Consider the following 12,358-nt stretch of genomic DNA (forward strand, 5'->3'; position numbering starts at 1 on the left):
CAGTGTCACTCCACCTAACAGCCAGGGCACCCCCACACGAGTCAGGGAGCTGCACATACCAGGCAGGGTGCCCTTGCTAGCAAGGTGGCCCCCCACCAGCCAGACACTTCCACATCATCCAGGGCAGGAAGCCCCCACACCTTCAGGTCACAGGTCCTTTTCAGCAGCTCTGGGCAGACCTGGCATCCCAGCCCTGTCCTGTCCTGTCCGGTGGCCCTGGTGTCAGGCCCACGCATGTACAGAGCCAGCTCCCGGGTGCTGTCCAGGCTCCCAGGGACAGCAGGTGTGGGGGTCAGCAGGTCCCTGTTGGGAGAGGGCAGCTCCTGGGAGGGGTGAGAGCAGTCACCTCGTCGCTCCGGGGGGGCAAGGGGCCCCCAGCTTGTGAGGTAGCCAAGAGCCTGGGACCAGCAAGGCCCGTCTCCCCGAGGCCCCTCCCCACCCCCACCCTGTTAGCTGGGGGCGCCCCCGGCTCCGGGGCCGGCCCCCTCCCCGCTGCCCTCAGCACCCCCCTCCCCTCTTCCCGCCCCCCTCAGAGAATAACTGCCCTGTGACCGCCCCACGCTGCTGCCGCTCGCTCCCTCGTGTGTGTCCCCTCCCCCCTAATCCAGCTAATTTTCTGCCCCCAGGTCTGATGACAGCGACTCCTCTTTGTCGGAGGTCCTGAGGTACACACAGAATGGCTCACTGCTCCCTCTTATCCCCCCCCAACACCCTGGCCTCAGCATGCGGCCCCTCCCCTCCGTGACTCCCCCAGACCCCCTCCTGCCCTTCTCACCCCCGGCTCCTCCCTCGTGGGTGCTTTGTGGCCTCTGACTGTGCCAGGCTGGAGCTGGGGGCTCGGGGAGGGCGGGGCTGCGCCTTGTCACTGGGTGGGAGGGGCGTGCATGGGAGCCTGGGGCGCTGGACCCCCCGAAAAAGGCCTGGTGGTGCTAGAGGCGTCGGACCGTGTCCATGAGTCAGGGGCTCGCTCGTGACCTTGGCCCTGAGCCAGGAGTGCCCCTGCCCACGTCTCCTGGCCCAAGGACCAGGCATACCAGGAGACTGTCCCCCAGCCAGCCCCGTGCAGCCCCCCACAGCAGAGCAGGTTCCCGGACCCCGTGGGCCTGAGCCCCTGCTGAGGAAGGGCCCCCACCTCACCGGGGCTGAGGCTCCCCTGCCCTTCCTGGGTGACCGCTGCTCTCTGCACCTCCCACCTGGGGGGACGCCTCTGTAACTGGCCCCCCAGACCTCGCTCCTGGAAGGAGAGTTACGCTTTCACTCCGTGGTCTTCCCGTAAGCTGGCTGCCTGGGGCTCCTTCCCTGGCCACGCAGCTGGGCCTGCAAAACAAGCAGCGAGCTGGGGTGGGGCCAGGCGGGGAGCCGTTCGTGTGTGTGTGTGTGTGTGTGTGTGACGCCTGGGGCGGCCGGGCCGGCCGACCGCTGTCCTTGGGGTGGGCCGGTGGAGCCCGGAGCTTCGTCAGCAGCTGCAGGCAGGGCAGGACGTGGGTCCCGTCGGATGCTGTTGGCCACAGCGTCCCTGTTGCAGTGGCACTTTCTTTGGAGAGGACAGACGTGCTTTCAGACGTGCTTATACCTGGGCCGGGGGCCTGTTTCCAGAAACCCCCACTGAGAAGAAGTTCTCCCTCCTCAGGTCCTCTGGGGGCTGGGGTGTAGCCAGAGCCCTGGGCCCGCTCAGGACAGGCCTCCTCCGTCGGCTCACGGGCAGGCAGGGCCGCTCCAGCCCAGCGTAGCTACCCGCAGAGGGGCCAGGGCGTCCTGCCCGTGGCGCTGAGCAGGCTCCCCCAGAGGGCCGAGCCCTGTGTGAAGGGCACGCGCTGGTCCCACCGGGCGTGTGTGCACACCTACACGCGCGTCCGTCTCTGCAAGGGCCGGGCAGCCTGCGCCCCCCCGTCTGCAGCCCCCCACCCTCCCTGGGGTCGCTGAGGTGGCGGAGGAGCCCCCCAGCTCTGGGGCCTCTGCCGCCTGGCTCTGGCCTGGGGGCGTCTGTGCCTCGAGTTCTGGGTCAGGCAGGGTCGGAGGGGCCTCCCCGCGGGCAGGGCCCCGCTGTTCTTGCCCGGCTGGTCTGGCTCCCTGGAAGTGTTCAGCATGGTGACTGAGAGGCTGCACCATGGGCCTTTGCCTTCGTGGCGCTCGGATCCCGGGAGCGGTGACTGGGGCCCCAGAGCCCCTGCGCGTGCCCCACACCCGGGAGCCTCGCTCGGCCTGGCTGCGGCCCCGGGCTGACGGGCGCCTCTCTCCCTCTCTCCTGGGAAGGGGCATCATCACCCCAGTCGGAGGAGCCAAGGGCGCCAGGACGGCCCCGCTGCAGTGCATCTCCATGGCCGAGGGCCACTCCAAGCCCGTGCTGTGCCTGGACGCCACGGACGAGCTGCTCTTCACGGGCTCCAAAGGTGGGTGGGACCCAGACCCGCCCCGTGGGCTCAGGGTCTCCCAGCCGCTTGCTCCCCCAGCCCAAGATCACTGCCAAGGAGATGGGAACACAGCCCTTCGGGGTTTCTACGCCTGTCGGGGCTCAGGGCTCCCCACCCCCGGCCTCCCCTCCTAGCTGGCCCCGGGGGCTCCACGCAGACTTGCCTCTGCAATGCCCGGAAGCGTGTCAGCATCGTTCACGTCAGCACCGTCCTCCACACCTGCCCCAGCACTTGGGGCCTCGCATTCCCCACGGTGACTTAGTGTCAGCAACAGAAAAGGCTGCCTGCCAGCAGAAAGCGGCTGTGTTATACGCACAGACCTGTGTGGCAGGAGGGACAGCTGCGAGTCTAGGTGAGGCTGGCGGAGCCCACGGTTTTTCCCCTGAGGTTCGCTTGCCCTAGCTGGCTCACTGGGCAGTGGGTGGCACCGGTCGAGCTTCACTGTAGGCCTGGCACCACCGCAGTGCCCGCTGGGCCCCCATCAGGAGCGCCGCGTCCGCCTGTGCTCGGGAGCAGGCGTGAGCCCGTGTTGGCCCCCAGACCCCGAGCGCCTCCTCTGGGTGTCTCTGGACACCTCCCCCAGCCTTGGCGGCCCTGGTGGATGTGGGGACATGACACAGCAGTCCCCGCCTCCCCTTAGATCGCAGCTGTAAGATGTGGAACCTGGTGACGGGGCAGGAGATCGCGGCTCTGAAGGGTCACCCGAACAACGTGGTCTCCATCAAGTACTGCGGCCACTCGGGGCTCGTGTTCTCCGCGTCCGCCTCCTACATCAAGGTGTGGGACATCCGAGACTCGGCCAAGTGCATCCGGACACTCACGTGAGTTCCCCCCACCGGGCTGTCGGGGCTGGAGCAGGAGCCAGGGTCCGGCCAGCCCGGCGGGCTCACCCCCAAACCCGCCTCTCTCCCTCGCCGGCAGGTCCTCGGGCCAGGTGATCTCAGGAGACGCCTGTGCGGCCGCGTCCACCCGCACGGTCACCAGCGGGCAGGGGGAGCACCAGATCAACCAGATTGCCCTCAGCCCCGTGGGCAGCACACTCTACGCCGCCTCGGGCAATGCCGTCCGCGTCTGGGAGCTCAGCAGGTGGGGGGCCCGGGCAGGGCGGGGGGCAGGCAGGTGACCCCCGGGTGGCGGGACCTCACTGCCCCCCCCACCCCCAGACCCTGCTCAGAGGGCAACGGGACCCTGGCCAGCGTGTTCACCCGGAGCCGACCCCCGTCCCACACCAGGGTCCCCCCGGTTCATCCCCCTCAGCTGGGCATCTCTGCCCCCGCAGGTTCCAGCCCGTCGGCAAGCTGACTGGCCACATTGGCCCTGTGATGTGCCTGACGGTCACCCAGACCGCCAGCCAGCATGACCTAGTGGTGACTGGCTCCAAGGACCACTACGTTAAGGTACTGAGAAGGCCTTGACCTCGAAGCCGGGTTCGGGGGATGGGTCCTCTCCAGCGCTCCCCACCTCAGCGCCCCCCCTGCTGCCTTGGGATTCAACGAAAAATAATGTGACTCCTGGGGCTTTGTACTGAAAAATCTCTCCCAGGGAGCAGGGTCTGTGCAGGAGTTTGGGATTGCAGCATGATTTTGTAAATGGTGAAACATCAGAAAGAAGCTAAATGTCTGCGGGTGTAATGACGGTGAAGTAAAGTAGGGAAAACCCGCAGGGCTGGGAGCAGGGGAACTATCGGCCTGATAAACTCGAGAAAGCCCCGAAGACCACAGTCAGCACTGATGATCTTTGCTCCTTGGTTGCGTTGCTGAAAGCAGGTTCAAAGTCAGAAACTGAGAAGCAGAGGATAAAAAGGGTGGAGGGGTTATGATGAATATTTTTTATTTAAAGTGCAAGTAGTAGTATATTTATTTATTAAAAAGTAAAAATCCTTAACAGGAGACGGACACCCCAGACCCATGTCGAGTCAGTCTCCCTGCCCCCAGTCCCCATCCCCTGGGAGCCCCTCTCCACCCTGTGTGCTGGCCCGGGGGACCTCGAGCTGACCCCGGGGTGGGGGTGCGGTGGTGGCCCAGGGCTCCCTTCAGCCCTCCCTCTGCAGATGTTCGAGCTGGGCGAGGGCGTGACGGGCACCATCGGGCCCACCCACAACTTCGAGCCCCCGCACTACGACGGCATCGAGTGTCTGGCCATCCAGGGGGACGTCCTGTTCAGTGGCTCCCGGGACAACGGCATCAAGAAGTGGGACCTGGAGCAGCAGGAGCTCGTGCAGGTGCTGGGGGCAGGAGAGGCTGGCCCCGGGAGGGCTTGGGGCCCTTGCACCCGGAGCCAGAGCCCCCCACGCCTGCTGGGTCTGCACCCTCTTCCCCTGGTGCCCCCTGCCCCCCTCCAGAGCCCCCCACCCTCCTCAGGCAGTCCCTCTAAGGAAGGGTCTGCTCTCAGCCCCGTCTGACCAGTCACCCCCTTTTCCTCCAACCCTTCTGAGGATGGAAGGACTCTTCAGTGGTGCGAGGCCTCAGGTTTGAGCCTGGGATGGGGGCTGAAGGACCCATCTCCGGGCCTTGCAGAGCCTGGCTCCTGAGCCCTGCAATGCTGCCCGCCCTCCGCCCCCCCAGGGGGCTCTAGCGTCCCCGGGACAGGGTCCCCACTTCCCACCCTCACGGCTTGCTCCTTCCCTAGCAAATCCCCACCGCGCACAAAGACTGGGTGTGCGCCCTGGCCTTCGTCCCGGGCCGCCCCATGCTGCTGAGCGCCTGCCGTGCAGGTGTCATCAAGGTCTGGAACGTGGACAACTTCACGCCCATCGGCGAGATCAAAGGCCACGACAGCCCCATCAACGCCATCTGCACCAACAGCAGACACATTTTCACCGCCTCCAGGTGGGTGCTGGGTGGGGGGGCGCTCCACTCCTGCTCCCAGCCTCTCCTGGGTGGACGGGCGGGCGGGCGTGGGCCCAGCCCCCAGCGCAGACCCCACAGCGCCCCTGCCCCCTGCCTTCCTTCCCAGGGGTGGGGCCGGGCATACTGGGCCCCCAGCTGGGACCGCCCGCTTGTCTCCCGGCCGCCCTGTCCAGGTTCCTCAGCCCCAACCCCTTCCCGGCCCCAGTGCTGGTCCTGTCCAGGGATGCCCAGCCCTGGTCCCGCGGGGCCTCTTCTTTCTCCTTCCTGTTCCGACCTCGTCTCTTCTCTCCACCTCCCCCTTCCTGCCCGACAGTGACTGCCGGGTAAAGTTGTGGAATTACGTCCCTGGACTCACCCCCTGCCTTCCGCGCCGAGTCCTGGCCATAAAGGGCCGCGCCACCACCATGCCCTGACCCCGCCCCCTCCCCTCCTCTGTCTCCCCCTCCCTCATCTCCCTCATCTCCTCTCTCATCCTCCCCTCTCTCCTCTCCCCTCTTTCTCCACTTCGATCTGAGCTGCTTCTTAACGGTATGAGATTGGTTTTCTCTAGCCCCATACCCTGCCTGCCCGAGATTGCCACACCTGCCCCCCTTCCTTCCTGCCAAGCATGGACGGGGCACAGACCCCGGAGAGGGGTGCCGGGCGGCAGAGAGCAGAGGGGGGCCTTCAGGCCCGGACAGGACAAGACACAATAGTGACAAGAGAGTCCGCGCTGAGCCTCCTGTTGGGCCGCGGTGGCCACAGGCCCCTCTCCCTGCCCAGCGCCCGCCCCCCAGCCCCTGCAGCCACCGTCGCCCTGGGTGACACCTGGCCCTGGGTCCCGGCCACACCTGGAGAGTTGGAGACTCCAGCCCATCCTTCATTCGGGGGTGGCCGGCCAGGCCCACGGCAAGAATTGACCGCCCTCTCTCACTCCACCCAGTGACCTGACTGTGAAGTTCTGGAGTGCCCGGCGCCTGCCCAGCAGCCCCCACTAGCAGTGAGGTCAGAGGACGCCCACCCCTCGGCCCAGCAGCCTGGACACAGGAGGGGACAGAGGGTGTGGCCGATGGGCGTGGCCCCTCCTGCCCCCTCCAACCTTCCCATGAGATACCATCCCCCACGTCCCCCACCTCTTGGGCACAAGGCAATCGGGGAGGAAATCAAGCTGTGAAGCCAAAGGGCAGTTCCCCCTATTGCTCCTCCTGCTCCCGAGTTCCGTTGCCCCACTGGCCACCCCCTGCTTCCAGCCTTTGGCCCAGGGGGCTCCTGTTGGAGCGGTGAGGCAGCCCCTGCCACCCAGGCCTCCCCTCCGTCCCCCGGCCCGGCCGCTGCACCTGCCTCTGAGCCCAGAAAGACAGCCCTCAGGTAACCATGGCAACCAGGTGCAGGCAGCTGGCCCTGCAGCTGACCTCTGCTCCCCGCGGACCCCGGTGATTCCTTGGGTCCCTTTCTGACAGTCCCGGCGGAGCTGCTGGAAAGAGTCCTTTGGGGAGACAGACAGCATGCTTCGGTTATTTATGTTTTTTTTAATTTTTACTTTTGCTGTTGCCTCCTGGAAAACTGACTTGAAGTTTCTCCCCACACGTTCATTCCCGCAGCTCTTGGGGGCTGGGATTCCCGCGCCCTGCAGGGCCGCCTCTGCGTGCTCTGCAGAGGAGGGCGGCGCCCCTGGGGCTCTGCATCCCAGGCCTGCCCGACCTCACTGGGGGGCTGCTCTCGGGGTCCGCCACCGGGCGCCTCAGTGCCTTCCTCTGCGGGGCCGGGCGCCCACCCCCGCAGCCTTACACCAGCCACGCCCACAGCGCCCCAGGGGTCTCCTGCCCGTGGCCCCCACTCCCTGAGCCCCATGCGGGCCACACAGAAGCAGCTCGGAAGACCGTCCGCCAGGAAAGGGCTCGGACGTGTGCCCGGCGCCTCTCCCCCTGTGCGTCGCCCCCAGCCTGGCAGTGCCCGGCGTCCTTCTCTGGTTGTCCAGGAGACGTGTCCAAGCCTTAGCCGGCGGGGCCGGGACTCCCCGCCCTGAGGGGCCGGCAGTGAGGCCGAGTCTGCCGAGCTGCGCTTTGCTGGGGGGCTGGGCCCCCCGCTCCTGAGATGTTCCTCTTTCCTTTTTCCTTTTCCATGCATTTTTCTGACGCTGACCTGGCCTTGTGCTTCCTGGCCTCAGTCTGGGGGGCCGGGAGCCCCAGCTCTGTCCAGAGAACACGGTGACCTTTGGGTCTTGGGGAGGCAGCCCTCAGCGCCACTCCCCACGTGGACAGGGCCTCGCCCCCCTGCACAGAGCCGCCTCCCAGCTAAGAAAGCCGTCTCGCCGTGAGCGGCCCCAGCTGGACTCGGGGCGGACGTCGGGGGAGCAGTCGAGCAGAGGGACCTGCCCAGAGCTGGGACAGCGCCTTCAGGACCAGAAACCCCTCCTGCTGGGCCCCCCAGGGGCGCCAGGAGCCCCCTCCGCCGCTGAGACGTGGGCCCGAGTCTCCGCCTGGCCCCACCCCCCCGTCTACCCCTTTGACAGAAAGCTCAACCTTTCGACCTGTAAGCAAGAATCCGCACGACTGTTTACAGACTGTAGAAACACAAGCGACTGGATGCCCTCGCCTGGGGCCTGAACCGTGGCTGCAAGCCTGTCCTTGCTCGAGGGGGGCCCTTTGCCCACAAGAGGTGCTCGGCATCCCTGCCCGCCCGTGTCCCGCTGTTTGCGACGAGTCAGCTACCTCATGGCGGGCTGGCTCTGCTGTCCTGGTGGGAAGCCCTGACTCAGGTCTCGGGAGCGGTTCCCAGCCGTCCCCTGGAGCTCTGAAGTCGGCACACCCCGTCGGGGCTGTCGGGGTGCCTGGGTGGGCCCCGTGCCCCTCACTGCACAAGCTTTCTAGGTGTGGAAGCACAAAGGGGTTGAGGTGAGAGCACAAGCAGCGCTGGCGGCCAGTGGCCCGGGCAAGCCCACGAGAGGCTCCGCCCCGGGCAAGCCCACGAGAGGCTCCGCCCCGAGGACGCCGAGGGGGCCGCTCCCACGGGGCTCAGCCACGGCCTGTCCCCCTCCCAGGGCTCAGCCTGCACTGCTGCCCCTCTGAGCCACCCCAAGGCTGGAGGCCGGCCCTGCAGGCAGGCCGTGTTGGAGGCTGGGGCCCGGAGTGCGCCCTCTTTGCCCTCTTTTCCCCGCGTCCCGAACCTTTAAATGCCTGACCCCAGCCCTCCTGACGAGCTTGGACCTCCCCCACCTCCCAAGGCCAAGCCCTGGAACAGCTTTAGCAGCTGGTTGGCGAGCTCCCCGAACGGGGCCGTCTTCCGGCCTTCTCAGCCCGGTCGTGGGCCCAGGCCTCCACTCTCAGCATCTTCAGGCCAGCGTCTCTTCCGTCTGTGGGGCTGGCTCCTCCGAGGCGGCCAGAAGCCCCCAGGCAGCACCTGGCGTCATGTCCGGAGCTTGCCAGGGGGAGGGAGGCTGAGAGCCGAGGCCGGCACACCTGGGCTTCTGAGGCGGTCAGGGAGCCGCCGTTTGGGAAGGGTGGCCTGCGGGGCCGGGGCTCTGGCCCTGATCTCTGCCCGGGAGTTGAAAGCACAAAGCACTGGAGGGAGGACCTTCCTGGCCTCCTTGTGCCGCGCGGCAGGGGAGGCGCCCCAGGCGGCCGCTGTGAAGTCAGGATTCCTGGCCTCTCCAGCCCTCCGGGGGGCCCAGGCTGTCAGTGTCCTCTGAATTGGTCTGGGCTGGGTGCGGGCACACCCCCTGGTCTTAGAGCCTCGCCTCACCTGCTGTGCCGGAGCCTAGAGCTCCTTCCCACCAAAGTGGCCCAAAGCCAGCTCCTCCGTCCCTTTGCCCCCCGTGCAGGAAACGATGCTGAGCTCAGCTGGGCATGGCCTCCAGGCCCGGGCTCAGGAGCCAGGGCTCGGTTGTTCTCCCCAGGAGCCCTCCTGTCCTGCTCCCAGGCCCTCCCCTGCCTTCCAATGTGCAGGAACAGAGCCCATGGGGAAAGTTCTCACTTCTGAAGCATCTTTGCTCTCCTCCCCACTCCTCAGGGCTCAGAGGCACTCCAGCCCTCACAGCTCCCCGGTCCGGCCCTCTGAACACCTGTCCCGAGGGCCCTGCAGGGCAGCAGGGACCGCTCTGGGGGAGCCGAGGGTCAGAGAAGACCCCTGCCCCGCCCACCAGCTCTTTTCTAGCCATCCCCTGCCTGGGCGCGGGGCTGTGTTTGGCTCAGCTCCTCCGCTGGGTGGTCGCACAGCTGTATATATGTTTTGTACGTTGGCCAATGACTGTACATAGTGTATGAAAGTTATTTAAGCTCATGCTGTACATTTCTGTTCCCAGACAGGATGTGAGTGTTCGAAGAAGCTGTCGTGAATAAAACTCGAATGGCCGTTGTCCGTGGTGTGATCCTGAGGGCCGTGGACATTGAGCGGGTGGTTAGGGGGTGGGGGCTGGCCTCTGGGCCGGGCCCAGTATGAGGGTCACCAGACAGGTGGTGGGCTGGGGGCCCACCGAGGGAGCTGCAAACCTCCCCCTGCAGCCTCCCAGGGTCCCCTCCTGGGACGGGTGTGGAGCTGGGGCGAAGCCGCGCATTTCTGAACGGCGCCTGCTCCATTCCTGACACTGTTCCTGGCATCGTCCATTGGACGGTCGCTTTCTGAAGTGAGAAGAGACTCAGAGTGGAGGTGGTTGCCGGCGTCCAGCTGTGAGGAGCAGGCAGGGCTGGCGCGCGTCCTGTCACTGGGGTGGAAGGGGACCCCACACTCGGACGGAGCGAGGATGAGACAGAGACAAGCGGCTCCGTCGCGCGTGATGTCGGCCTCCAGATCAGTGCTTCTCAGTCTTGTCTCCCCTCTCCTTCCCCCGACCACCTGAAAGCCCCTCTGGGCTCTGCCTCTGTGTAGGTGCACGCACGCTCAGCCGTGTCTGACTCTTTGCGACCCCATGGACGGCAGCCCGCCAGGCGGCTCTGTCCATGGGATTCTCCAGGCAAGACTACTGGAGTGGGTTGCCATTTCCTTCTCCAGGGATCCAATCTAAGTATCTTGCGTCTCCTGCATTGGCAAGCAGGTTCTTAGCCACCGAGCCACTGGGTTCTGCCTCTAAGTCCCATTCAGTCAGGTCAGTCGCTCAGCCGTGTCTGACTCTTTGTGACCCCATGGACTGCAGCACACCAGGCTGTCCTGTCCATCACCAACTCCCAGATCTTACTCAAACTCATGTCCATCGCGTCAGTGATGCCATCCAACCATCTTATCCTGTCATCCCCTTCTCCTCCTCCCCTCAATCTTTCCCAGCATCAGGGTCTTTTCAAATGAGTCGGTTTTTCGCATCAGGTGGCCAAAGTATTGGAGTTCCAGCTTCAGCATCAGTCCTTCCAATGAATATTCAGGACTGATTTCCTTTAGGATGGACTGGTTGGACCTCCTTGTAGTCCTAGGGACTCTCAAGAGTCTTCCCCAACACCACAGTTCAAAAGCATCAATTCTTCAGTGCTCAGCTTTCTTTATAGTCCAACTCTCACATCCATACATGACCACTGGAAAAGCCATAGCTTTGACTAGACGGACCTTTGTTGGTAAAGTAACATCTCTGCTTTTTAATATGCTGTCTAGATTGGTCATAGCTTTTCTTCCAAGGAGCAAGCATCTTTTAAAAGTAGGAAGTCAAGAGTTACCAAGTCCCATTATTTTGAACTAAAAGCCCTATTTTTAACGTAAAAACATCTATGAGATGCCGAACAACCCTGTAACATGCTCATCACCCTGGAAGGCACAGTCATTCCTGTAAAACAGAGGTGCCCCTGAGCCTGGAGCTCACCAGGTCCCGTCCGTGGCCACGGTTCCCCAGACCTCAGTGATGTTCATGTAGCCCAGGACGGTGTGTACTTCAGAGTCCACGGCACCCCGCTGTCCTGCCCTTGCTCTGGGTATGATTTTCTACTTTGTCAGGCTCAGCTCTAATGAAAACATTTCAATAATATTTTGATTGAGATGCAATTCCCGGACCACAAAATTTACCCTCTTCGGGGGGAAGGGTAATGACCTCAGTTTGTTTCTGTCTGTATTCCCTCTCTGTGGCTTGTGGCCACCAATGCTGAGCAAACATTTAAAGAGTGAGCATGGGAACAAATGAAGAAAGAAAGAATAGCAATCTTGGCGGGTGGCGTGATGAGATATCACAAACCATCTAAACCTACCTTTCCCTTTTGAAAACCACACATCACCACAGCAACCCCCAACCCCCCACGCCGGAAGGGAAGGCCAGGAGCTAGTCTGCAGCTTCCTCACTCCCGGACTATCACAAAGCTTTCCTTTCTGATGTTTATATTAAGAAGACAAGGGGGTCTCTTTGCTTTGTTTTCCAAAAACAAATCCAAGCTGCGCTGTCAGCCTGCACAGGCCCTGCTGCTGACCCAGACCTGGGGCTGGTGACGGGCTGCTGGCGGGGCCGTGTGTCTGCAGGAGGCAAAGATGCTATGGTCAGAAGGAGGTCGCCCCTGGGAGGCTTCTGGTCCTCACGTGGAAGGAGCCTGGCAAGCGGGCGGATCCCTGAGCCAGTGATAGAGACGCATGCCCCCAGCCCTGGGGCGGGGGCAGGTGGGGGGCCTCCCCACCGTGGGGGGTAGCGTTGGCTCCTGGCTGGTTGACGGAGCCCCACCCAGGCCACCTCCCACCCAGTCTTGGCCCACCCTTGCTCCCCACAGACTCTTTCACAGAGGATCTGTCCTTGGGGACAGAGCCGCTGAAACGTGGAAGGCGGTGACTAGGTGTCGCCAGTTGAGCGGGGTGTGCGAGCGGGGTGTGGGTGAAGCCAGAGGAGGCGGCCCCAGCGCTGCTGAACTTGTCAGCAGAGGCCCGGACCCGACTGCAGCCAGACGCTGGCCACAAAAGGTGGTTTTTCCAAACTCAAGTCTTCAAGAGGCCAAGGCACATAGGGATGGGAGGCAGAAACGGCCAATTAAGGGATGGCCCTTTCTATTCCTTTCATGTGGGATTTTTCTCTCCAGATTGTAAGAGTAGCAACTGCTTGTTATAGAAAACTTGGGAAACAAGCGGAGTCTCAAGAAGAGAAATTCTGTATGGGATGTAAGTTACCAGGTGGCTTTCCCAGACAAGCAAGGGTCACTTCTCAAAATCTGATACCAGCCCAGGTAAAAA

The 12,358-nt window shown here is 63.9% G+C and overlaps 1 protein-coding gene across 24 annotated transcripts in view; it reads left to right on the forward strand.

Annotated features, from left to right (window-relative positions):
* Positions 1-9,593, forward strand: part of KIF21B (kinesin family member 21B) — a 44,567-nt gene extending 34,974 nt beyond the window's left edge. For 4 of the 24 annotated variants that reach the window (XM_081487373.1, XM_081487363.1, XM_081487369.1 and 1 more), the window contains 8 exons: positions 627-665; positions 2,254-2,390; positions 3,052-3,232; positions 3,333-3,497; positions 3,691-3,808; positions 4,462-4,632; positions 5,040-5,239; positions 6,183-6,802. In XM_081487373.1, coding sequence (XP_081343499.1) covers positions 627-665; positions 2,254-2,390; positions 3,052-3,232; positions 3,333-3,497; positions 3,691-3,808; positions 4,462-4,632; positions 5,040-5,239; positions 6,183-6,237 — 1,066 coding nt within the window. In that variant the 3' untranslated portion in view covers positions 6,238-6,802. Of the gene's footprint in view, positions 1-626; positions 666-2,253; positions 2,391-3,051; positions 3,233-3,332; positions 3,498-3,690; positions 3,809-4,461; positions 4,633-5,039; positions 5,240-5,573; positions 5,792-6,182; positions 6,803-7,406; positions 8,134-9,539 lie in introns of those variants that run through there. The other 20 variants (XM_081487367.1, XM_081487370.1, XM_081487374.1 and 17 more) reach the window with 14 other exon arrangements.
* Positions 9,594-12,358: the final 2,765 nt, after the last annotated feature.

Source organism: Giraffa tippelskirchi, chromosome 5 (genome assembly GCF_054371585.1).
Source record: "Giraffa tippelskirchi isolate mGirTip1 chromosome 5, T2T-mGirTip1v1.2.pri, whole genome shotgun sequence".
Classification (NCBI taxonomy): domain Eukaryota; kingdom Metazoa; phylum Chordata; class Mammalia; order Artiodactyla; family Giraffidae; genus Giraffa; species Giraffa tippelskirchi.